We start from the raw sequence: 27381 nt of genomic DNA, 5'->3' as shown, positions 1-27381 counted from the left end.
AATTACCAGTGAGCATCACAAAAAGCTAAAATTAAATTTCTTTTTGAATACTGAAAGAAAATGCTGAGTCTCCAAGGCTGACACTTAAGAAAAAGAAATTTCTTGTACCTCTTCCACATGTTCAGTCACATAACATTAATCAATCCTTTGTTAAATAAGTAATATTATTTCAGAGATGTGTATATAGAAGCCATAAATTAATGCTGACACATTTTGAAAGGTAAAGGGTAGGGGATTTTGTCTTTTTTTTTTTTTTTTTTTTTTTTTAATTACAGCAACATAATTATAATAGTAAGTCCATGAAGAGAAGTCGTACTTTTTGTGGTGTGGACATGCCTGCCTTCAAGCAGTCATTGAATGAGCTCTAATACAAAGCCAACACAGACCTTGCTGGCTGGCTCTGAACGTCACATCGAGTGCCACATTAACTATAGCTTAGTTTAAACTTAGTAGAGGCCTTTTAAGTTTAACATAATGGAATTTCTTGATGGGAAAACATCCTCAAATTACCTCCTACATGGCAACTAACCAGCCAGCCAGGCAGTTTGCATGTATGTTTGGAAAGGAATGGCAACTCTGAGGAGACAGCTGACTACAGCTCTGTCAACACAGAAACAAAGGAATTGCCTTGTTCACAGTGAATGGAGCTTCTCCATCTTCACTTTTCCTCCTTTCAGATCCAACACCACCACCTGGGGTCTGAATGGGTAACAACATGGGGGCACTGCAGGCAGGAAAGCCAGAGAGGAGCAAAGCCCAACCAACAGTGCCTTCACAAGCTGTGCTCCAGACAAGGCACATGGACAGCTCCAGTGCCTTTTTAAGTCCACTCACTCAGCAACAAGTTAGTGGCTTTACTTGCAATTTCCATTTAGTAGCAATAAATATAGATACATTCAGTCATCAATATCCAGTTAATTATACACAGATTTTCCCAGCCCAGCTCTCACCACTGCCGAATACAGTCAAAGGCTTAGTCCCAACAAAGAGTGCATCACTCTTTGTGATGTGCATCTTCCTGCTCCTTATTTCACAACCCTTCCATCCCAACACCAGTCAGAATTTAAAGCAGGTCATAATAACTGGCAACTTCTTGCCTCTCCTCCGTTTTCCAGCCTCGTGAGCACTGCTTAGCACCAGGCTCCAGGATGGTCCAATTAGTGTGTCCAGAGGACAGGCAGACTCTCCACAGCACAGCAACAAGTGCCTGGGTTTGCAGCCTCCAGCCAGGACACGGTAATCAAAGGCAGTCTCATACGGAGCAGAAGGCAACATCAGACAAGCCACAGCTCCCTTCATGCCGTGATACAGGACACTTAGTGAAAATAACAATCCATGTTTGTGTAATATTACAGGGCACTCAAGGCTTCCAAGCTAATAAATGGTCTTGTTCAGCTTAAGGACCAGGCACAAGTGTCACCTCCCAACAGAGAGAGACAGACGAACATCCCTGCCACCCAGAGCAGAAATTAGGCAAGGACAAAGCCATGTTAGGTTGAGGTTTTTTGAGAGGAATTGACTGAAGCAAGGGGAAGTGGGACAGACTAGGCAGGCAACACACAAGTGCTTGCACCAACACCTAGGCTAAAAAGGCCCTGTAGCATCAGGGCTCCTGAAGTGGACATCATCCCACACCTTCACCTAGGTTACACTTCCAGCTAAAACACCCTTCTAAGTCGATTAAAACAACAACAACAAAAAAATCCTGACCAACAGTCCTCCATGAACAAAGACATGAAAATCAAGGCATGTAGAAAATCAGGTCACTTTCAGAAAATGCAAGTGCTACAGTTGTAAGGAAACGGAAGTAACAAAAGCCTTACTGGACTCTAAACCCTCAATGTAAAGTCATCTCTCGAATAATATCCACCTGTTAAGCTAAAAAAAGAAAACACATAACAAATGCCAATTATCAAACTGATGGGTGGTACTTAATATTTTGTGGCCTTCAGCACTGTCTATGTAATTAACAAATATAATATATAAATGAAGATGACTTTTTAGTCTGTCTTCTTACAGCAAGAAACTGCCAGGAATCTACAGCCTGACCTTCCCCAAAACAGACTGCATGAGAACAATCATCCTGTGTCAACACCAAACCTCACAGCCACTGCGTAGCTCTGCAGACAGGATCACTGCTCCCATCCAAAAGTTCTGTTGTATGAACAGAGCATCTCCTCCAGGAGGGTTGGCAAGTACTGCTTCTAAGAAAATCCTGGAAATAGTAGACTTTGTTCTCGTAAGCCATCCATGAGACTATGCAAAAAGTAGAAACTAGTTATGGAATCCTGCTTAGCCTGACAGGAAGCAAATCTGTCTGGAAGAACTACAGCTCTTGTACTGAACCCAAAAATTATTTTGGCTGCTACTGAGGACCAGGTAAGGTAGTACCACATGTCTTTTCTCAGCTTCTCCATCCTGGTCTAGGTGCCTCACCTGAAAAAGAGTGAGGTCTATCAAAAGTTCACTGTGGAGCAGACAGAATTGCTACCAACCAACACCAGAAAAGCTGGTCCTCCAGCCTGTCTTTTTTTTTTTTCAGGTTATCCTGAGGAAAAAAAACATAGGAAACTAAGCATTCATTTAGGGCATGCACCTCTCTAAGCGCAGTATCTAGCAAGACTACTAGTGATCAAGTACAACAAAAAAATTCACGGCTCCTACCATTGTGTCAGTTGGACTTAAGATTAAAAGTATTTCATTTTAGGAACACGCCAGAGGTATGAAACAAAAGGGAACCAGCAATACACGTTAATATAGAATCAACATACATTGTGTAACGCTGTACTATGAGACAACACAGGCAAGGCTGTCACAAAAACATAGACAGTATAGCTTTAGATTACAAGAAACTAATTTGAAAGCAGACGTGGAAGAGCTACACACCCCCTTACATTCAGCACCATGGCCTGAAGGTTATGGGAGGCACAAGAGCAACAAAACCAAATCCAACTATCTTGAAAGTATCCAAGTAACAGACCCCTGTGTGTACCAGAATGACCAGAAGACATCAGATTCATATTAACTTTTATTTTCCTATATGTATAACTTAAGAAACAAATCCCAGATTGAAAAAGTTCAGAAGTTATCTTGAACAACACAACACTGACATACCTTTTGAGGCAGCAAATATTACTCCTTTTCTCATGAAAGGATGGATACCATGCAAATGCAATTAAAGAGTACACTACATTGCAAAATATGCAAACCAAGTTCAATTTGTAAGTCTTTCAGAAAAAGAACATATCAAACATTTGAACTATGAGCCATGAATGCATTTACATACATGCTTGAAGTTAAATGTGTGGACCAGATAAAATTAAGTAAAACGTAACAACTGCCAACCTCTCTTTAGTCAGATCAGAACTACAGTTGGTGATCAATCCCTTCCAGCATCACAAATGCCAATGTGTGCACCAACCTCATCATTTTGCATTTACATAAACCGGTATTGACTGCAAAATTCCATCTTTTTAAAACCTGCAATGCTTTGGCATTTATTTTTCATCACTGAAAATACTTAATCCCCCTACTGAATGTGGGCAGGAGACATGTACAGAGAGTGCCTGTAACACAGAAGCACACAGCAGGAACTGTAGGCACTGTACAATAAAGTTACTTCCATTGATGCCAAACTAATTTTTTCTGTTATAAATCCTTCATATAGCTACAAATATATATGAAAAATATATAAAAGCAAAAATCAGTTCAGCATCACCATCAGGCACTTAGATTCTGATAAATTTCTGTATACTGTACTCCTTGCTCATCATCTCAAAGAGTGATAGCTGCTTTTTTTTTTAAACCCTAACCAGCATTAGCACTAAATCAAACAAGCAATGCTAATCTACAAGAAAAAAAATTTTTAATGTTTTAGTACAGTAACACCACTTGTGCAAACCAGCATCTAAAGATGATCTAGTATTACCAGCAAGAACAAAGTTCATTTCTTCTCTGTGTCATTGTAATAAACTGAAATGACAAACAGTGAATGTGGCTAGCAGCATTACTTTTTTGGTGTCACCACTAACATAACTCAAAAACAAAAGAACTAATATCTGGAAATTATGAATAAGTAAAAAGGAAACCACCACAATTGCCATGACCTTTTCCAGGATGTTATGTGCACTGCCTGGTTAGTCAAAGGTGCTGGGTGACTTTCTTCAAGTCTCACGTTTGCACAATCAAATTTTACTTGTCCATTGAAAAGGAACTAAATTAATTTTCAAACTGTTTTATCTTGCAGCATTTTTGACAACTCTAAAATTGCCTAAAAGCCCAAACTTTTCAGAAGCTTTCTATCACATAACATTCAGCGCTTACTAATTTTTTACAAATAGTATTCCTCACCTAAGAAAACAGCAGTTAAAAGTAGGAAGATTCCTTCATTTCTGTCACCTAATTCTGAGTCAATGTAAGATGCTGCTAGGCACACACTGTGGATATATGCAACTGGAAGAATGAAAAAGGGAAAAGAAAGATTCATTTTCCTTTAATCCTGACTAGCAGCTGTTAGCAATTTTCCTTAGTTATCACTGTAGGACATGATGGATGGGAAGGCTCAATCCACTAGGAACTGGTTTATAGTGTCCAAATGCTCTCAAGGACTGTTCAACAGCACATTCAGTTTAACTAGGGACTACAGACTGCAAGAGGTAACAGAAAATTCCTGGGAGAATCTATCACTTTTCAGAGAAGCTGTCTGATCAAAGGATAATATCTGAAAGAACAACTGCATGATCTTTTGCTATATGGTTTGTGTATGATGTCAATGAGAAGAATGAACATTAACTTAAGTGGTTAACTCAAGAAATCTGCATAAAACAACATGTTGAGATACTACCATTTAAAGATATTCCATACACTTTGCAAGACAGAGAATCTGGATACACAAAAACATGCAAGTCAAACAAAGCTAATCCACAATAAACAAAACCAGAATACACTTATTTCAACACTTAAAACATTAAAATATTCATCCAATGCTAAATAGGACCAATAGAATAAGCTCTAAACCTAGCCATGTAATTCCATAAACATTTCAACTGGCTCTTTCAGCCTTTACTTCCCATCTCTTTTAACTTGTTCTTATCATTTCAGGCCATAAACTTAGTGAGTGGCACATGAGCTAAAATGCAAATGTAAATAAGGCATCTTCCTCTCTCTATTAATAGCAATGCTCCAGGGATTTGTGGTTATGTATACATGTAGCTGCACAACCTTTTTCCATAATTGCATGGGATGTCCTCCCAAGGATAATGCAGGATGTTAACTGCCCCAATATCAGAACTACATTCTGAGGAGACATGCGTCTTTCCTGAGCACACCTATACCTACATGGGCTGCACATACATTAAAAATCATGCACTGACTCCTATGACCAATCTCCTGCCTGGAAGCTGTGCCCCATCATTATCAGATGTACCCCTCAACTCATCAGATGAAGTTCGACAGACGAATATCAAGTCTTACAAATATAAGCCCAGTTAAATAATTAACATGGTCCCTGGACAAAAGCTACATTCCAAAATACAGAATCTAATCTTTTGAATTATCTTTTGAAATTCTCAATCACGACATCTGTTTTGCCTCAAACCTTTAACTACAAAAAAAAACTGGAAACTCCTCATCAAACTTAGAGATACTAATCTCAGAAAACTTCAAAGACATACCAATATATTTTAAATGATATAGAAGATATGCACAGAGCTCAAGAATTTTATTTTATAAAGTCCTATATTTTACAAACACAGAAGAAGATAGCCAATGCAAAGCACAAAATACAAAGAGTAAAGAGGTTTCTTTATCTCAAAACACCTCAAACCACTGAAGGAAGCAAACTGCACTAGAAGAAGTTTACAAGTAGTCTTCAAGGGAAGTACCAAGTAAAGCACACTGCATTAATCTAGACATTATAAGGGCAAGTCTCACTGTAGCAAGGTCTGTACTAAACACCAGATCAGAGACAGAACATTAAAGCAAAACATCAGATGTCACAGTCACTGTTCTACTGATCTGGGAAAGGCAGAGACTCCAAAGTGAGCAGGAACTGTGAACCTGCTTAATAAAGGCCATTCTTGCAAAGTCAAAAAATCATACATCCAACACTTTCATCCCTTCATTAAAATAGAAATACTAAAAAGGAGCACTCCATAACATATCCCCATTGCTTCTGACTGACATGTTGAATAAATAGTAAAAGGTAAAAGAAGAACTTTTGCAGAAATAATTAGAGCAACAAAGATCTTTCAGCATAAGGCAGCAGAGCTGAGGAGCCTACCAACCAGAAAAAGAATTATTTTGTTTGCTACTTAAACAACCAGAAGCTGTGAGCTGACTACTTCCTTTTATGAGGCACAGAAAAGTTTTCATCTAGAGGCCATTCTGAAAAACACCTCACCCTGTATTTAAGTGTGATGCCCAGCAGAAATCACTGATAAAGAAAAACAAAAAGTGTGTACTTGCTGGCTTTCCTTTTGAACATTTCAGAGAATATGTCCATTTTATGCAGAGAGCAAACAAGGATGTCAGTCTAATTAGATTTTGTTCTGTCATGCGACTGATCCGGTCCAAGTACTCCTCCAAAAAAAATCTGATTGATGATGAAGGCACAATTAGACAAACCTTAACATTCTCTCTAAATGTAGCTATGCAAAAAATGGGGAGAGGGTAGGGAAAACACAGGTGAAGTATATTTCTTTTCAAATAATTAAGTCAGTTTATTTTCCAACAGCCATATAAATTTAAAATATGAAACAACAATAATACAGCTATAGAATCTAGGTTTTCTTTCAAAGCAGCAGCATATAAAACATATAAAACCAAGGACTGAGTGAATTTTGCCAAAGACATGAAACTCACAAAATACAGTACCCAAAATACTGGAATGCATAAGACATAAAGCTACACATTTTAGGTAAAGAAAAGCATTGTAAAGGATACAAAATTTGCAAAATTAAAGCATGGGACTTGGGGAAGAATACCATGAATACGAAGAAGTTGGCAATTAATACATATAGATGGAGTGAAGAAAGTGGCAGCTTAATATTTAGCGTTCAGTTTTCAGGTTCATGACTTCACTTTCTTAGCATCTTTTTTTCCAGAGTTCTCAGCAGCCAAATCTGCTTTTCTCTTCTGTGACTAAAGTGAAAAAAAAAAGTATAAATTTAACAAGATGGTGCACTATCAAAAAAACCAAAATGTAACTATTCAAAAGGGAATGTATGACACCAGTGCATTCTGGATTTCAGTTCACCTTCACAGGACATAATGGAAAGGCAAACATTATTCCCTGATGTACATACTTAATTCTCCTACCCTTTTTATATTCTTAAATTCATTACATGGTCTCAGTGGTGCAGGCACCACACATACAATAAGTTGGGTGAAAAGACCAGGACCTTGACTTACACACAGTTCTGTTCTAAAGATGACAACCCTTCAAACTAGAAGAAGCACTTTCATTTCTTCTTCCAACAACTACTATGGAGGGGAGGAAAAAAAATCTCTGAGAAGAAATTGAAGCAAAATGTAATGTACATAAGTAGGCAGAAAGTAGGCAGTGCAACTTTCTAAAAAGAGTCTTCAGAGTCTTCCTCTGCTACTTAAAGAAAAGACTTCTCAAAAAAAAAAAAAAAAAAAAAAAAGACCCAAAACACTATGAATTACCTAAGCAAATATAGGAGAGCTGTAAATAGACAAATATTTCAGTTTAATCTCTCATCTCATGGTTTCTACTAATGCAATCAGTGCCTACAATTATCTTTTACATTTTCCAAAAAATTATATAATTGAATTCTACCCCACTGGAAGTAAAGTAAGTGCTGCTAAACATACTGCTGTAACTTTTGCTCCTCTTTTCTTCTTTTCAGCTCTTTCCTTTTCTTCAATTTCCATATTTTCTTTTTCTATTAATGATATGAGAGTATTGCAGCGTCTCTGAAACTCCTAAGGAAAGAGAACATATCCAATTCTTAAGTAATATATACAACTTCTCTTGCTTACATAAGTATGCTCAAAATTCTTTAATTTCAAAGCACTTACATTTTCCTAAAATATTCAGTAATACTAATCATTAACTAAGTTACTATTATCTGTCTTTCCCTCAGTGTAACCTTTAGAAGGATTTACAGTCCTCCTGACAAGGGGTTTTCAGGATTGTCTTCTAAACTGATATCACAAAGACTGATGTGATCTTTCATCTTGGTTAATGATGGAAATTACAGCCTGCCAGCATAGTATGCCAGATTTTAAGAAAGAGGCCTTAAGTAGATCTTTAAAGTAGAGAGAAAAGTAAGCAAAGTTACCTTAAGCAGTACTTTCCTGTGGCAAGCAGACTAGGGTGGTTTATTTTTGTGAAAGACACAGAGCTGCAAAATTGGCCAAAAATCTGTTCAGTCCCAAATTGTGAACTCATTTCTGTATTTTTATTCAAACAGGAACCAAGAGACAGTAGGTCCTAAATGCTCTTGGCATCAAGACTTGCAAGCCATCTGAAAGCTATCAGGACTAAATGCCATAGGGTTGTTTACACAGAAAAAAGTATTTCCAATAGAACTCAAAGTATTTGCATTGCTGTTACTAAAAGCTGGCTTGCTTAATAGAACACACTTGATTTGGACAGTTTCTTGTACCCCATATAAAAGAAAAAGGTCTCTTACAAAACACCTAACAGTGCCTATTTTCATTTTAATTATTCAGTATATTCTATGTACTGTTGAGAACACGATTCCATCGGCTTTTCTTTCCAACTCAAAATAGGAAGCTCTCTTCTGAGGAAAAAAAAAAAAAGTCCAAAAAACATGCCTCATCTCTGCTAAACTCAGTGAAGCCATTTTTGAAACATAGGCTATCCTAGAATTACCTAGTAGCATGTATCTTAACCAACAATGGGTCCATTTGCAATGAAGTGAACAGGTAACCTTTTTGCCCAGAAATTAAGTCTCTATTTTCTCAGCATCTGTAAATTGGATATTGCCTCAGCTATCATGGTCCATCATGGCAATGGATAAGCTGGCCTCTGTGCTTTCCTGATCCTGAATCTTCTCAAACAGGCAGACATGTGACTCATCTTTGAGACATTCAAACCCTCAAGCTTAACCACATTATTTAAATTCTACAGTTTCCACAGATCACTCTACACAGGATGCTCCATGGCCTTGGGTAAAAACTGTGTAATCAGAATGGACAGAGAAAATCCTACTACCACCTGAATTCTTTTTATCAGGCACGCACACAAAAAAAATCCTCAGGACATTTTTCTTTACAACCCCCTTCCAGAAATGTTCCAGTGTCATGCTTGTAGCTTCAAAACAGAGTAATGCAGTAAGTCACTTTTATCACATCCCTGTACCAATAACACCCTCCAGTAAAGGTTAAGTCATGAATTAGGGTGCCATGCTTGTGCCCTGGTATGTGACAGTCCTTCTGGAGCTAAAATACTCTCACTTTAATCAATAAACTCCCTCAATTTCCACCCAAACAACAACTTTTAGACAAAAAAGCAACAACTCTGAACAAATTTGAGTTCAAGCCATCCCAAAAGATATTGCAACCCCAAAGACAAGACAAAAAAGAGCTTCCCAAAAACCTACAATCTACAGATGAACAGAGATAAAAAAAGACCAAATTAGAATGATGATTGTCAATATGACAGAAGTATTTTACAACATTTAAATTTTTGTATATTTCACTCAGACTTCGGAGCTGAGGTAAAGACTGATGACAAGCTGCTTCATCATAAACATCAAAATCTGGATTTTTTTCTAGCATATGAGAAATGGGATTGTGTTAAACTCAAAACAAGCAACTAATCAGAAAAGACTAAGAAACAACCTTGATCCACTTGCCTAAGGCATTCAGAAAGATCCTCCTCTTTTCTGGGGACAAATGCTTGCGTAAGTACATACATTTATAAAGTGTTCATGTTCATGGTTAGACTTTCCAGATGGACTACTGCTCCAAAGCATCTGCTTTGGACAGAGGATGGACTAAAGAAAAATTTTCTCTGGAGAACCACAGAATCAGTTGACAGTAAGATGTGACACGCACACAGATTTATTGTACACCTACCATGAAAAAGAATCTGAGCGATAAATCCTGGACTAAGCTACTGAAATTTCAATATGAACTACTGCATTCCATTTTAGTACTACAAAAATGCACTTACTTAAAACGCCTTGCACTTTCAGAGATGAGTTTTTATTCTGTGTGGCCTGATACTTTTCTCTTTTGAATGGAAAGAGGGAAGATGTACTTTGTTCATCCTCTAACAGCTATAAAGACCTGGATTGCAATAAATAAGATGAGAGCACTGAACCATTGCCTTCCACATGGCTGGAGGCAGAGATGCTGACTTGGGAGCAAAGGCAGCCCTCAGTTCTGTCCATAGGCCTGGGTATTCCTGCATTTACTAAAGAGTAATTTGTCTTATGCTGGGGAGTGTTTGCAGAAAGCTAAAAGAGAATATGCATAATTTATTACTTCAGAGAATAGATACATGCTTCACTACTGGCATGATATTTTACATTCTTCCCACATGGACAGAAATTGAACCAAAAAAACAAACCTGTGCTCAATCTAAAAAGCAAAAAAGAAAAATTACTATCTTAGGCACAAATCTTTAAGAACTTACTTTTTGGGTAAACCATTTGATTTTGAAATAATTAAATGAAGCAGAAGAATTTGTTTTTCAACAAGAAATCTTCAGGAAAACAAATGGAAATAATGGAAGATAAATTAGCTATTTATATGGAATTCAAGAGACATCTAGTGGTTAGAACAAAAAACTCTCAAAGAGACTGCTAAGCACTTTTTCAGAATTATGCTCCCCTTTTTATCTTGTTTCATATGAGTTTAAATGACCATGTGAATTTCAGCATTTCAGGAAGCCTTCTCCACTTTCACTGAACTTATTTATTTCTCTACAAATATTTGTATTTACACTTCATTCGTTATTATTATAATGTGATTTCTCCAGCACATTTCTTTACCAAAAAAATTTAAAAAATCACGGAACTAGTGCAAAATGGACCCATAGAAATTAATACCTCCACAAATGTCAGGATATTAGACTATATCAGCTATATTACTAAACCATATAGAGAATTTAGAACATTTCAGAAAATTAAATGCACATTGAAAGTGAAAGATAAAGTGTGTATTTCCATAATAGTCTTTTTCAATCATGAAGAAGAATTTAGCAGGAAAACTAAAATTATTAATGGATAGGATTTTAAAAGAAAATCTAAACCAAAAGATTCACTATATTCCCAGTTTCATCATTAAGACACCACAGAACATTTTTCTACACTTGAGCTAATGATTTCTATCCCCTTTAAAAAAAGTATACTGAACATGAGGATCTGCAAGACTTAAACCAAGTATTTAACTCTACCCCTGACAACTATATATCAACTAATATTAAACGCTGAGCTACATTTTTAATTTCTAATACCCATTTCTATGATTTATTTAAATGGATTCCTGCATAGACAATTGAAAAGAAACTTCTTAATGTACTAAATATTGCATGCTTCTCTCTTTATGGACGTAATTTTAAAATCCAGTATTTCTTCAAACAGACATTTTAACAAGAAACGCTTGTAATACTTTTAAATTAAGGGCTAACTGCTGCTCTATCCAGAAACACTTCAATTGCTGAAATATCAAGTAAAAAATTTATTGCATAATTATAAGTAGTACTGAGAAAAGCAAATATACCTACCTGTTCAAATACACATTTTAAATATTTTATCCTATGTTTTATTTAATCTTAGTATAGTACTGAGAACTCTGAAAAGAACATTCTTTCAGATAAACAAATCCTAAAGTCAGGAAATGAAGACAAACAACAAGTAGAAAGAACTGAACAAAAATTTTGGGGCAGATCCAGCAGCTTTTTATCATTGAAAGAGTCCTGTATTGTGATGTTGGTACCTACATACCTTAATATTTGCAACCACCTAAGCTTCTTTTAGTGTTATCAACTCCTGCTTAATGATTAAATTAAAAATTAATGGCTCTGCTCTAAAATTCTGAGTACTAGTCTACTTGCTATTAACCTTGTATTATATTCTCTACATACAAACAGAATTTTCAGTAATGTATACCTACAGAAATTTAAGCACTTGTATGGGATAATCTATATTCACAACTACAAAGTGCATTTTAAACCTATTGCTTCAATGATAAATTTCTATGTGAATCACTAACTTTCTTCATGCTGTTAGAAATTAAATACTGTATTAGAAAAGTTGCTCCCTTCTCCAAGCATATTATTCAGATGTTTTCAGTCTTTAATATCATCCAACAACTCTAAAAAAGTCGTATTTTAAGAGACATTATTTGGTGAAACACTCATGTTGCAATAAAAGTAACAGGGATATTTGTAAACCTAGTCTACCTTTGCATTAATCCCTTTGGCTAACACAGGACTTCAGTTTGGCAGGTTTTCTAATCTGTTTCAGTTGTATTGTGTTTTTTCTGTACGAAGGAAAAAGGTTATTTTAAAAAAATAGAAATGAAAATAAAACCCAAAGTTATTCTTACAGCATTTGTTTCCTAAACAGATTTTATGTGGTGGTGCTTAAAAAAAGGAACATGATACCCCATGTCATGCCCTAGTCCCTGTAAGTGGTACCTACCATCGCAGTTCTGGATTTGATAAACCAGTCGAACCTGAACTGAGGAGCGTTGCGCACGCACTGCCTCAGCTCCTCATACACATTCTCCTTGTCAAAGCCCATTTTGTGTAACATACAGATCAAAAATCTGTCTTCTTCTTCCGTGTAATTTTTCCCTTTGTTCGTTCCATACTGAATACGCAGCTGATGAAAAGGTGCTTTGTACCTTGCAATCTGAACAAAAAACAAAAATATGGACTAATAAACATACAATGCTGCATCAAGGAATTATTACATGATACTGTAGATCACTGCTAGAATGTATACTACCTGCATAAAAAGACAGAACTCTCATCTCCAAATATTCCTTTTCTGAAGGAATTTTTGGAAGAAGTCAGCTGCAGAAAACAAAAAACCTGGAATAATTACTTTGGCATCAAGGGCTTTCTTGATACTGATCCTCCGCTGAATTCTTGCCTCTCCTCGTTCAATCTGAGCCATAATCCTCTCAATGTCCTGTAGTTCATTACAACGTTCCCAGAAAACAGCTAAAAATACAAAACATATTTGTTGAATACAATCTTTTCCTTTGCTCTTACAACTTTATTCTCAAGATACTCTGGCAAAAAAAAAAATAATTTAGCTTGTAGCCCATTAAATCTTGAACAGTGAGCTAATGCTCTCCAGCTTAGTATGCTAGCCAAAATATAAGGTTGCACTGACTCTTTAATTCAGTATCTTTAAAAGTTAACTGTAAGTAAAGGCTTAGTAAAAATTATAAAAATATTTACATGCAACATAATTAATTGCAAAATAAATTCAACACTTTGAAGGGAACTCTTGTGGAGCTCTCCTTTTTAACCACAAGAAGAACATCGCAAAGTTAATTTTATGAAGGTGTTTAGTAAAATTACATCCAAGGGTGAAAGAGGAAGAAATCTCAAGAGCACTGTGTAAATACAAAAGACAAAGATACAGTGTACTAGGTAAGATAGTAGAGATCCAGCATAAATAATTTCTATAAGGCAATAAATAGTTGGCACTATGAGGCAGATTCACAATTTCACAAGTCCATGTTTTCAGTGAGAATTAACTATGTCAAACTAAATCTTGACTAAGGAGGGCTAAAGGCAGCTGGAGTTATAGCATTAGTTATATCCTGCAAAATCAACCTTTTTAATAGAATTAAGTCTGCTGAAAAAAAGAAAATTGCATACTTTAACAAAAAAAATTCATAAATGCATCCAAATTCTCTAACTTGTAATTTTAAAAGCAAAAATCATGGTAATACTCTGGTATTAGAAAATAAGTACATTTCAAAATATCACAAACCTGAGTACTCAATGACCTCCTCAGGTGACTTTCCTTCCACCTCACGGGCAATATTGTCTATGTCATCACGACCATATTTCTCATTAGCTTTAATAAATTGGTTAAAATCTCTTTTATTCCAGTTTGTAAAACCCTGTAAGCAGCAAGAGATCAAAAAGGCATTATCAGGTCAAAGGGAAGAATTTTCCAAAATTTTGATTTATGTATGTACCATCTGCCTCTCTGCAACACCACATAATTACAGTGGCTAATGTCTTTCAGGATTGCCATAAACTTGCATTATCCAGGGCTTATTACTGAATCATTAAAAGTCTAAAGAGTTATTTTTGGGCATGACTCCATGTGCATTAGTAAGAGCTTTTTATCCTTCCTTTTAAAAGTTTTTGTGGTATTTCTCCGAAGAAACAAACTCAGTGACAGTCGTACTTCTGCAGGTACAAGCACCACACTTCAGAGGACTACAAGGTGCAGCAATGGAAATGTCATCACAAGTTCTCAGAGCAATGTAAAGTACCTAAAGCAAGAGCTCCTAATTCAGACATTTACAAACCTGGAACCAGACAAACAGCTGGATGAAAGCATAAGTATGTCAAGAAAAAAATCTCTAGTCTAAAAATATGCAATCAAATGGAAACTCCAAAGCACTGTCAAACAGAGAACTTGTTATGTACCAAAGAAATCAATCCAAAACTGAACAATCCAAAAATGCACAAAAAATTATCCAAGAAAGAGACATTACAATTTAAAGACAAGGAAAGCAGAAAATGCCAAGAACAAACAAGACAATCACATGCCTGGGCAATAATCTATATTGCACTGAGTTTCTTTCATCATAGAAATGTATTTTCAAGGAACTTTGTCAGTTTGCCAGCTGAATAAGTTCACTTCACAATTTGCATGTTCAGAGTGAGTCTAACATACACAACAATTGTGACCTTTTTGTCCCCAATTCTTTTACTGAAAATTTTCTGAATCAAAAAATCCTGTTACTTTATACCTTTCTCCTTAACAATCAGCTTTTAATAAGCCCACTCAGTAGAATAATCAGCCAAAAGGTCAAGAAACTAGTCAGTGACAGAAATTCAGTCCCAGTATAGAAAGAATATGCGTAACAACTCGACTGGGACAAAATTAACAGATGTGACATGCCTTAGACAACTGCATAAACACCATGTATGTTGACACAGGCTTGTCCTGATTCAAACCCTTTTTGATTAAAAAAAACCACACAAATGTTATGCATGTACAAGAAACCCACTCATTGGATTTCTGCATGTATTGCTGGGAAGTACATCTACTATACAAGCTGTTCCTCAGATATTTCAAGGACTTTGAAGGAAACAGTAGATGACGTAAACTTGTTCAAGGACAGAAAAGGTCCCTCAAAGCAAAACCAATCAAAATCTGTGCTTTCTTCTTTCAATAGCATCAGCACAGCTTTCCTGCGTGTATTTACTATTACTTATATTCCATACCAGCAATGTATGGAACTAACATGATGAAATAAACTAACTAATGATGAAATACTTCAGCTGATTTTATTATACCTGTGTTAGAAGCTTTTCTTTCTCTTCACTTTCCTCAGTATTCAGAGGCATAGAGTCATCTATCTTCTTCTGTTCCTCCTTTTGTACCTGAGCTGCATTTGGAAGGTCAGGATTCCTGGGGACCTAAAATCATGGGCATCAAAAAACAGTAGCACAGCAATGTTATTTCAAAGACGGCATTTTAAAAGCACTAATCTGTACAAGTTACCAAATGTGTTCTACCTAGATTCAGATCTTATTGTCTAAACCCCTCCTCACAAAAATAGGACTAGATTTATCTTGTAAGTTTATTATGCCCTGAATCCACCTCTCCTGCACACAATGACTTTTGGATATTGTGAAAGGCATAGCTGTCATAGATCACTGATTCTTACTAACAAAAACTGGCTTTCCTACATCCATTGATTTAGAATGTTTTATAACGACAGTGAAACACTAAGTCCTGCCAGGTTTACTGTAAAGCCACGCACGCTGCCCAAGTACCAGACACACCACAGGATGTAGACAAGAGTAAGCAACATTTTATCTGTCCCTCTCCACACTGATCAATTTAGTATTTGTGACCTTTAAACTGTACTCCAGTTCCACTGCACACAATAACAAACAAGCCAGAAATCTAGTAAAGGTTTAACAGACTTTACTTATTCCTGCAGCAAAAGGCAGTGTGTCTTGGGTTGCAATAGAAATGTGGATTCTATCACCATCTGTTGAAGCTGGGTGGGGCAGTGATCCTTATCTCTATGGGACATATTATCTTCTAATGGGCAATCTTTAAAACCAGGTGGGGCAGTCATCTTTATCTTTTCCACAACCCATCCTCCCTCCCTCCAGGAAGATATCACCTGCTGCTGGCCCATTAAGTCCCACTGTATGACTGATAAAGTTACATCATCCCATTGGGAGATGCTCCTGCCAGGGGGAGGAGCCAAGCCTTTCCTACTTAGGTGAAAACCAAGATTTTGTACACCAAGACAGTCTTCTTTCCACTGGATTCCAGAGGAAAGCTGGACCTCTCCACATCATCACTGGACCTTCAGATGAAAACTTCAGAGGCACCCTTCTACAGGAACACTGCTTCAACTGAACCACATCTGCCTCTGCAGGAGGACTGTAGCCACCATTTAACTGTACTGTTACCAACACCTTGACTGACGGGTGTCAGGTTGTATTCTGACTCTCTCAGTGTTTTACTGTATTTCTATTTTAATTTTCCCAGTAAAGAACTGTTATTCCTATTTCCCATATCTTTGCTCGAGAGCCCCTGAATTTCAAAATTATAATTTAGAGGGAGGGAGTTTACATTCTCCATTTCAAAGAGAAGCTCCTGCCTTTCTTGGCAGATGCCTGTCCTCCAAACCAGGACACAGTAGAAGAAATAAACTGTTAAGCTGGTTTTAATATGTAAGAAATCTTCTTGACTCTACTGGTTTAAATTAAGACTACCACATAAAGCTTGGTTTCTGCCTATTGGTTACCATCTGATATCGTTTATGGCAATTTTCAGTTTTAATAATAAATTCTCTTCAGATTGAAGTTATACTTCCATTTCAAAGCTAAACAAATTTAATTGTATTTATCACCTTCACCACCAATAAACAGTCATATTAACCTTTTAACATAAAACTATTCATGTTCAACCTTTCCAAGCTGACAGGTTTCCATAAAAGGTCTGAAAGACCTCTTTTTACATGCATATTGTCAACATTAACAATTCTCTCATCCTTTTTTGTTGGGAGCATTAATTAAGTAAGTTCTTTTCCTAACTAATTGCATACTTATCAAAATTCTATCCTGACATCCCCATGAAATTCTTTTGGCTGCAAGCAAGATTCTAAAAATCCTTCTGCTTTTTCTTAAAAATACATTTTGCTAATATTACTTCTACTACCTGGCAGCACCAATTTTCTATCTGTAGCTTTGTATGACAATTTTATGTTCTCCAACACATTTTATAGGTGCTTGTTTTTTTTTCTTGCTGCAACCTGCCATGAAACCCTTTTAAAGCAAGTTACTTTTTAAAGCAAGTTACAGACATGTCTGGCTGAAAGTAGAGAATCCATTTGGTTTACTCAATCAATACTGATCCAAGTAAGGATAATCAACATTAAAACAGAATCTGTTCACTGCTTGTCCAGTAATGTCAGCAGGGAAAAGGGAGACATTCAGCTAAGGCACAGAAGGAAGAAAAAAATAAAAGGAAAAGAGACAAGTCTGTTGTCTGGTTTCCTTTTTGTAGTAGTAATGCATTCAGACTTCTCCACACCTTTAACCCTTTTTAAATCCCACACAAATCCAAGGAAAGTTGATGTCATTTTACTTACCTTCATACGAACACAAAAAATATCTTAAGTTATTTCCTAAACAAGACACACCAAATTTTTACGAAAAAAATAATATTCTGGAAGGTGACTTTATATTAGCCGAATTTTCCTCACCTTAGACCACATGTCATACCTTTGGTTTTGAGTATAAGAAGCATCAGAACGGTCTTTTTTCTACTCTATTTTATTGTTATGAATCCACCACAAAACACAAAGCTACACAGATACAGAACTTCTAGTGAAGGAAAGAATGACAGATTATTTTTTCTGCTCCTCAGTGGAACAGAAACAGAAGAATAGAGGCTTTGAGCCATTTCTTTCACTAAAACTTAACAAGTCAAGGTTGCAGGTTGCAACAAACTTACAAACAGGAATACAATACATTACACTGATATGAAAAGAAAAAAAAAAAGCATTACCTTATATCCTATAGTTTTGCGGTAATACAGTATTTCTTTTTCCAGAAGTTCAAATAACCGTGGTGGGAAAAACTGAAAATCCTGAATATTCGGTTGTTTTGGAGGTCGTGGAGCCTTCAAAAATATACAGATATATCAACATCATAGAAGCTTAACTTTTCTGCAAGTAAGCTACCATAATTCAGCAACAGTGGCAATCTTTGACTTTGTAAATATACAGGGGTAGAGCAGGGGATGCAACATGGGAGAAGAGGAGAAAAAGAACAACATAAAATCCTTCCATACTTGCCAACTTGTTACCTTTGGGACTTTTGGTTCACTGACACGTAGGGCTTCTCTGAAATAAGCATCCACTGCATAATTGGCTTTGCGTTCTCTTTTTGGAGGCTCAATCCATTCCATCATGCTCAGCTATACACAGAACAGAATAAAAAAGCTACTTAAAGTAACTGTTTGCTTCCCTAAAGTCACAAGAATAGTGACTAATATGGCACTGCAAAACAGGAATGTATTTTTGCACAGCAAATCTAATGATTGTGCTCAATAATTTGGATACTACAATAGAGCTCAAAAATAAGCTAGAAATTATAGCTGATTGCAACATTTAAGTACTTAAAAGATAATACACAAGTAAGGCAGTTCAGTGGCAAGAACAGATTCTTTTACAGTATTCTAAGTATTTCAGACACCTGAGTAGGGTTATGATTCCATCCACCAAAACACAATGGAAGGGCTGAGGACTTGGGCTCTAAATTCTCTATTTTCTTGTGATATGCATAAATTGCTTCTCCTCTAAATCCCAATGAATTACCTTCATAAAGGCAGACACAGACAAAAAGTCCATTAGCTATCAATTAATCTTAACTAAATCCTTGAAGTTATTTCATACTATGCACTATTTAACTCACTTTTTGTAATGAAATTACCAATGCAAAGAATTTTATGTGTATACCCACACACTGTACTATATTCTCATCAAACTAATTATTTTTCTAAATGTTTCTTCAAAATCAATTAAAAAAACTGAGTTAGAAGGGTATTTTGTAGTTAACAAGTAAAAATTTACATATCTGATTCCAGGTATGACCTTAAGGATATCTTCACTATTCATCTCATACAAAACAGAGATCTAGAGGCTATACTGTGGGACTGAGTAATACCTCTCCATATGGATGATCCTTCTATTATTAGGTAAAATCAATGCGCAAACTAAAACCTTGTTAGGAGTTAGGTTTATTTCCTTTTCTTCCTTTTTACTTAGAGGATTTTATTCCCCATAAGTTGCTAGGAAACATTAAAGACTGGATACTTAAGAAAAACAAACTGGGAAGCTCACGGGAGAAAGGCATCTGGTTGCACTTCTCTTATCTGTGAGTTTCTCAGAGGAGCAAAGATACCTTGAGAATTGGGCTGTGGCAGCTGCTGGTGCTCTCTCATTCTCTCAGCCTTGGAGGAAGACAGTCAGAGATGCTGCTTGGGGAAAGGGAATTCACTGCTGCCAGAGGCCAGTCCAGAGCTGCTTCTTCTGCCTTGGGGTGAATCTCTGCTTGTGAGAGCAGCCACTGAACTGGGGCACCTACCTCACTAAAGGAGGGAGCTATAGCTATCACCATCTGCTCGGGTGCCCGGGATCCTGAGCTTGCCTCTTCCTGCCCTGCTGTGAGCCAGGCTGCCATTGCCCTGCCCTTGCTGCTTCTTCAGCACTGCTCCAAGTTTTCTCTGCACTGTAGCCCCGCACCCCGTGCCTGCCAATATATCTTGCTGGCCCAGCTTGCTGCTTCTGAGAGTCCTGCTGGGACACTGGGATTGACTGTCCCAGGGTTTTGGGAAGTGAAACCTCTTTTCCATCCCTTCCTGCCTTGGATACAGCTGCCATCACTGAGTGCTCCCCGAGCCCACGCCACAGCGCCCCCTGCAGCCGCGGGGGAATCATCGCACCTGCCCTGCCCACCGGGAGCCACCAGCGCCCCTGCTGGCTGTGACGGGAACTGCACCAGAGGGGAAAGTGCCTGTGGCACTGGGTTTGTGGCTTGGTTTGTCGTTAATACTGTAGTTGTTGTTTGTTTACTTTATTATACATACTAGTAAAGAACTCTTATTCCTATTCTCATATCTTTGCCTGAGAGCCCCTTAATTTCAAATTATAATAATTCCGAAAGAAGGGGTTTACATTTTCCATTCCAAGGGAGGCTCCTGCATTCACACAAAATCACTAGGTTGGAAGAGACCTTCAACATCATCGAGTCCAACCCATGCCCTAACGCCTCAACTAAACCATGGCACTGAGTGCCATATCCAGTCTTTTTTTAAACACATCTAAGGATGGTTTCTCTGCCACCTCCCCAGGCAGACAATTCCAGTACTTGATCATTCTCTCCATAAAACGCTTTTTCCTAATATCCAACCAATATGCAATCCTTGGCGCAGATTAAGACTGTCCTCTCATTCCGTCAGTTGCTGCCTGGTGAGATACCAACTCCCAGCTGACTAAAGCCACCTTTCAGGAAGTTGTAGAGAATGATAAGGTAACCACTAAGTCTCCTTTTCTCCAGGCTAAACAAACCCAGCTCCCTCAGTCATTCCTTAGCAAACATCTGTCTTTCAAACTAAGACAAACCTTCACTGCAAAAAGACTCAAGTCCAAAATCCATATAAAAACATCATTATCAGGCCTGCTTTTTCCCCTCAGTTATGCAACAGCAAAATAATACTGAGTGCAGCAGTAGCATGCAACACAGTGCTGCAGATTTTGCTGCAGAAGGGATACCATCTGAGCAATATTATGGGATTTTATCATGATAAAAACAGTGGGGCTGAAAGTTTGACAAAAATTCAGAATTTTAATGCTCAAGCAGAGTCAAATTAATTTTTCAATAGTTCCTTACTTCTCTAGAACCTAGAAACCTTCAGTCATAACATTTATAGTGTGGCTTTTATGCTTGCACCTCTAAACTGAAGTCTTAAATGCTATGAAAAATTACCTTTTGTTTTTCTCTATAATCTTCACCTTCAAAATTATATAAGCTCATCTCTGTGTCCATTGTGAAATTTCGTAGGGAGCTCTCTCCCATCTTCTGCAAACGTTCATTCATTTCAGCTGTCTAAAAAGAGAAGAAGATATTTTTAGGCTCACTCAAGCTATTTTATCTTGTCTGAAAAAACAGCTTTCATACTACAACATTTTCAACATCTTTTTCTGATTTTAACTTTTACTTACATTTTCTTCTAAAGAGAGATACCCATTGTCCTTTTCAGTTTAGAGCAATTTGACTTCAAGACTCTCCATTAAACTAAATTTATTATGCTGGGATGTAGTCCTACAACTGAAGAATTTAACTCTAAAATTTAAATTAAATTTATGCCCATCTCCCTGGAGCTGAAATAGCAGTTCATTTTTTCACAGAGCTATCTATTACCTAATGAAGTTCCATAAAGACTTTGCCTCTATCAGAATTGTTGGCATTCAACTCACATTTTTCTAAAAGACCACAAAATAAGCAGTGCTTAAGATATGATGCACATAGCATGAACCTTGAAAATAATTACAATCACTAATTCTACATCTTCAAAACTTACATAATATTTAAAATCTGCACAAATAGTAGAGTAAGGACAGGTTTATGTAATCAGTTTTCGATCCATTTTGTACATATGTATTTTGAATTCCGTATTAAACAGTTCTCTTACCTTCTTTTCACCTCTTTCTAAAATAGTGGTTATATCTTCCTCTGTCAGCTCACTATCTTTGGAAGCAAATACATGTGTGGCTCCGTGCCGGATCATCTGCAGCATTTCATCTTTTGCCAGTTTGTTGGACTGTTGGTCTATAAGCCTTCCTACAATCAACAAGGAATGTGTTGGAAGTTATAATATGGGAGTTCTAGTAGGACAATGCAAGCAGTGGGTTTTTTTACTTCACTGACCAAACAAGAAAAGAAAAACAGAACAACTATACAGAAAAACACATTTCACTTCAGATGAGAATAAATGGAAGTCAGGAACTTTGGTGGAAATTAAAAAAACAACTTTGACTCAATCCATAATAAAAAACGTTTCACATTCAGAAAATCTGAATTATATGTTCAAGATCTTATTCTTACAAAGTTAGCTGAACTTTTAAGATCACAATCTTATCTCAAGACAAAAGGTTACAAAGTATTTTATAACCACTAAGAAGTGCTTGACATTTTTAACATTCACATCCCTGATTTCAGCCCAATTTTCTAATTATTTTTCCCAAAATTCGAATTTCTGTCCCAAAATTTCACTTACCCTATCTCTTCTCATGCTATCAAAATTTTGAGCATCATCCTTTCAGTAGTCCACCCTTTAGTAAATACAACCAACCCTAAAACTTAGCTTGAGTACCTTAGTTTTGACAAACTATTCCCCTAAGTGCTTCTAATCAAAAATAGACAAAGGTGTTTATTGTTCAGTTAACTCTTTATGTGGTAAGAAGCATATGTATATAATTATTTCAACTGCCACGGAATATATCTGATTTTCTTTTTTTTCTTTTTAACATATCGCAAAACTAAGTAACATCTATTCAGCTGTAGTTTACTTTCCTCATTAAGACTCACTGTAAGTCTACGTCTACATTAACCAGGAAAACAATTCAAAAATAATTCAGCTGAACAAGTGAATACCTTGAACGTCACGTTGATTTAGTACACTGCTATTATACACAAGGCCTGCTTTCTCTTAACACTGTACATTTGTACAGTTATTTAACCATACATTAAGGGACTGAACAATTCTGTTGCAGACAAACATATATAGCAGTTGATACCTTGTTGTATAACTATAGAGTCCAGTCTCAGTTTTATTTCAGCTCTTTCTACAATCCTCTCTTCAACAGTATTATCAGTGATAAGTCGAAACACCCGTACTGGTTTCTTTTGACCAATACGATGCGCACGATCCTAACAAACATAAATCAATGAGTGTTCAGCAAGAAGAACTCACAAGCAATAGACAGTTAGCTTGCAGATATATAGCAGCCTCAAACTAGCATTGTACTTCTTGGTCCCTATTGGTCCCTATTCAAGAGCACAGATCACTATAAAACCAGTATTCTAATATTGACTTATACCTGGCTGTTACACTTTTGAGTCATTCCACAGCAATAAATGCATCTCCCTCGTTGTAAATGAAGATAACTGAACATCTGTCCAGACTGCAGCTGGGAAGTGGACATACAATAGTACATACATGCATACACTTGCATTGCTTTCAAATCAATTCTCTCACTTAACACAGGTATTAATATTCTGCATCCCTGGCTTAAGCACATTAATTCCATGTGCAGAATTTCTGCAGCCACAGCTCCAATAGCGTGCTTGTCCCAAGCACAAGCAAATGAGGTTTATGACTGACACACTATACTCATTTGTAACAAAACTTGTGCTTATCCTCTCTGGAAAACATGTCCTTCCAAAAAAAAAAAAAAATTTAACAGCTGTTGACACCAGAATTTTTTGACTGTCTTTAAACACAAGTTGTTAAATCTTTTACTCTCCTGCATAATATTCATTTCTTCCTGAAAACCCTACTGAAGTTCACAAATCACACTTACAGTCTCCAGGAAGTTGGTCAACTATTGGCAGTCAACATGCATATCTAAAGGATGAGCTATTCATATTAAATATTTGATGTGTTGAAGTGCATTATAAAAAAATTAAGAATTACAAACCACTGAACAAATACCCACCCTCCTAATCATGCAAGAAGGATCACATGAGTTTATTCCACATGAAACAAATTACATATTTGTAATTTGCATATTTTTTTTACATTCAGAACTCAGAAACAAAAGATTTTATTAAGTTTAACCCAAAGGTAACCCCTGGCATCACCATCAAATGCCTTTCTTCTTATGTAGAAACAAGAAGTAAAAGCATAAACTTTCCAAATGAGAGGAATCTAAGGCTGCTTGTTTTTAATCTGTTATTATTTTGGAAACAGTCCTCTATTTTTCATTTACTGTTCTCTTCTGAAAAGACAGAATTAAGAACATACTTCTATTAACAGTATTGACACAGTATTTTGATAGAAGTAATTTCCCATTATGAAAAGAATTAAGACAAATATTTACAGACAAAAATCTACAATTTTCTCCACAAATTCTGTTCATGCCCTTTTATTCAATTCCTTTGTTTCTTGGTATTGTCTTTGTGTATAAAAAAAATGAAGAAAAATAACAAAAACCCAAGTTCCGAAAGTTAACTCACCATGGCTTGCAGATCTACTTGAGGGTTCCAATCTGAATCATAGAGAATAACCACATCAGCAGTTGCCAAATTAATTCCAAGACCTCCAGCTCTGGTACTCAGCATGAAAATGAATTTACTGCTGTTGGGAGCATTAAATGTGTCAATTGCTTCCTGAAAGAAAAAAAAAAAAAAAAGGTGTCGCTAAAGTATCATATCTTTCAAACAAGTTTCCAGTATGTTGGTGACTTTGCAATTAATTTTTTTTTTAATTTCTGTAAAATTTACACAATTTTCGTATAAAAAATTATTGAAGTAAGAAACTGTTTTGGACAGGTGCGAGAATCTGTACCGACTCCACAATACACTGTATTTTTCATTTAGCTGAGGATCAAAGAAAACATGCTGTGGACTTTGGTTGGGAAAAACTTACCCTTAGCAGTCTTTTAAAAACTGTAGCATTTCTGCTTTACTTTAAACAATGATCTGGCTACATACATATATGTAAATAATAATGTACTAACTTAAATCAAAGGCTTTTCTCATTTGCATACATCCTTCCCACCTCTCTTTCCTCATGTGGTGTCTGCCCATCAAGCCTGCAGTACTCATAACCACGCCACATGCAATAGTCTTCCAAAATATCCAGCAAGCGAGTCATCTGACTGAAAAGCAGAACTCTGGAACCTGACAGAACACAGAAGGTTTTGACATTCATTTTATGTTTTCACATTGATCTTATCACAAAGCTACTACAGAAAATTTATGTGAAATACTCTGTATTATGTCTAACTTAAGTAAGTCTTTCTTCTGAAGCTACTTTTCTGGTAGTGATTTAGCCACTCAAGAATATTATTTGATAAATTGTACAAGAGAAACAGACAACCAAAGAAACAGAACACTTCAAGCCATTGTAAGGAAATCTCGTGCTGACTGACGTGCATAGATGAAGTAACCCCAACATCAGAAATTTTCTTACAGAAAGGAGAAGGGAGGCTCTACCCTTCCTTTCCTTCTGCTTTTCCATATCTTTAGTTTTACTTACCATTCCCATAAGATTTATTTCCCTTCATGTGTTAAGATCTACAGAAAATTAATTTTCAACAGAAACTTTACAGAAAGTGATGAATACATTTGCTGCAGGAAAGGTTAAACCTGTGTTATTTTTGAAAGCTACCTTAACTTACAAAGAGTATTCACATTACTGCTGTCCATAAAGAGTACTCACCCTGCTCTCTGAGTTTTGCCAGCAGTTTATCCAATACTAACATTTTACCACTGTTGGTGATGAGATGAGTATCAGTGGTGTAAGGAGGGCCTGGCTCAGCACCATCAAACAGGTAAGGATGGTTACAGCACTTCCGCAGCTGCATCAGAATATTCAGCAGACGCATCTTATCCATTTTGCCAGCTGAATTCAGGATATCAATATCTTTCATCAGGATTCTGGTATACCTGAGGTTTTAAGGGCAGTTTTGAACAACTTTCTGGTTTTTATTTGAATGAATGAATGAATGAATGAATGAATGAATGAATGAATGAATGAATGAAACCCTGCAGTATCCCAATTTCCAGATGTGGGAGATGGCTTTGTTTATATAACAATGAGCTGTACTATTATGACACTTGACAAAAACATCTGACTGATAATAAGGATTTCTAAATTCATACTTAAATATGACAGAAAGAGAATCTTTCTGCAAGTGACAACCATCTGTCATTCACTGGATTATTTTACACTTTCATTTTAGTAGTACAAAGTGGATTAAAAATACCACTTATTTGACAGAAACTGCTATACTGACCTGGCTCCTTGTCTCACATCTCTTTTGGGTATGTAGTTCCTCAAGGTTTTATTCTAATTTCAGGTAAGACTTTTTGCATACTTATTTGGATCAAAGGAAGAAGCTTAGGAGGCATTTGTTCTTTCAAATAAATTTAAGGAAGGAAAAAAGCTTTCTTCCTCCCAGCTCCTTTCATTACCCTTCCTGAGCTCCCTGAAAGTTGTGTATTTTTTACAAAAGCCCTAAGACAGCTATAATTAAGTTTCTATATCTAACTGTCTCAACATGCAACTGTAAGGGAAAAAACTAACAGAGTGAAGAGATATAGTGTTTATCAAAAAAGAATCTTACTTTGATGAAAATAACTCACCATTCTCTCTGCATTTTGCTGAGCCCAAGATAAATTTTTACTTCCTTCTTTGGAGGCAAACTCTTTTCTACTTCACCTTTTATGCGACGTAAGAGAAATGGCTTCAAAACCTACACAAATTAAGATGTTTCACACAGATAAATGTATAAAATTGTCTGCCACAAATACAAAATTAACAGATTCAATTATCTGATATTTATTCAGAACTGAACTATTGCTGTCATGGTGATTCCATGAGAATAATTCTGCTAAATTCTGCAAAACAAAGTTGTCCAGCAATGACTAAATTCACACAAAAATACGTGTATCCCTATATAAGGATTGCCATAATCATCTCAGGTGTTATCTTAAGGGGCCAAACCCGTAAGTTTATAAAATCTGATCCTCTTTAGCATAAGCCCTGTTTCATTTCCACTAGCAAGGACAAAACACACCAACATTTCAAGTACAAGCAATGCATGTTATAATTTCTCTGACCTCCTTCACTACTGCAAAAAAATGTCTTATCTCATGCACAGTAAAACAAAGGTAAAAGCATGCCTGTATTCAGACTAGGATTATGTGTATCAGTGTACTATCCACAATGACAAACAGTTTCAAAAAGATCTCAAAATTCTTCATTTTTATATTTTATGTTCAGATTTTGTCTGCTTCAAACAGTAACACACAAAAAGTAGTACCTATGATAGGAAGCTTAATTCATGAAACCTCTGCTAGGCATTCCTGTAACTAAATACCTTCAAGTTCATCTTTTCAGCTTTGAGATGAAGGGG

The 27381-nt window shown here is 36.4% G+C and overlaps 1 protein-coding gene across 1 annotated transcript in view; it reads right to left on the bottom strand.

The window, feature by feature from the left end:
* Window positions 1-242: 242 nt before the first annotated feature.
* SMARCA1 (SWI/SNF related, matrix associated, actin dependent regulator of chromatin, subfamily a, member 1) overlaps window positions 243-27381 on the bottom strand; it is a 38030-nt gene continuing 10891 nt past the window's right edge. Inside the window, exons 10-24 of the mRNA XM_056491655.1 lie at window positions 26609-26718; window positions 25683-25909; window positions 25020-25141; window positions 24476-24628; window positions 23035-23167; window positions 21930-22078; window positions 21224-21343; window positions 18543-18653; window positions 18243-18356; window positions 15503-15625; window positions 13956-14088; window positions 13053-13171; window positions 12645-12857; window positions 7837-7947; window positions 243-7140 (exon numbers count right to left, since the gene is read on the bottom strand). Coding sequence (XP_056347630.1) covers window positions 7069-7140; window positions 7837-7947; window positions 12645-12857; window positions 13053-13171; window positions 13956-14088; window positions 15503-15625; window positions 18243-18356; window positions 18543-18653; window positions 21224-21343; window positions 21930-22078; window positions 23035-23167; window positions 24476-24628; window positions 25020-25141; window positions 25683-25909; window positions 26609-26718 — 2010 coding nt within the window. The 3' untranslated portion in view covers window positions 243-7068. The remainder of the gene's footprint in view (window positions 7141-7836; window positions 7948-12644; window positions 12858-13052; window positions 13172-13955; window positions 14089-15502; window positions 15626-18242; window positions 18357-18542; window positions 18654-21223; window positions 21344-21929; window positions 22079-23034; window positions 23168-24475; window positions 24629-25019; window positions 25142-25682; window positions 25910-26608; window positions 26719-27381) is intronic.

Source organism: Oenanthe melanoleuca, chromosome 4A (assembly GCF_029582105.1).
Source record: "Oenanthe melanoleuca isolate GR-GAL-2019-014 chromosome 4A, OMel1.0, whole genome shotgun sequence".
Taxonomy (NCBI): domain Eukaryota; kingdom Metazoa; phylum Chordata; class Aves; order Passeriformes; family Muscicapidae; genus Oenanthe; species Oenanthe melanoleuca.
The sequence above is the reverse complement of the archived record's forward strand: the minus strand, read 5'-3'. Positions and strand labels throughout refer to the sequence as shown.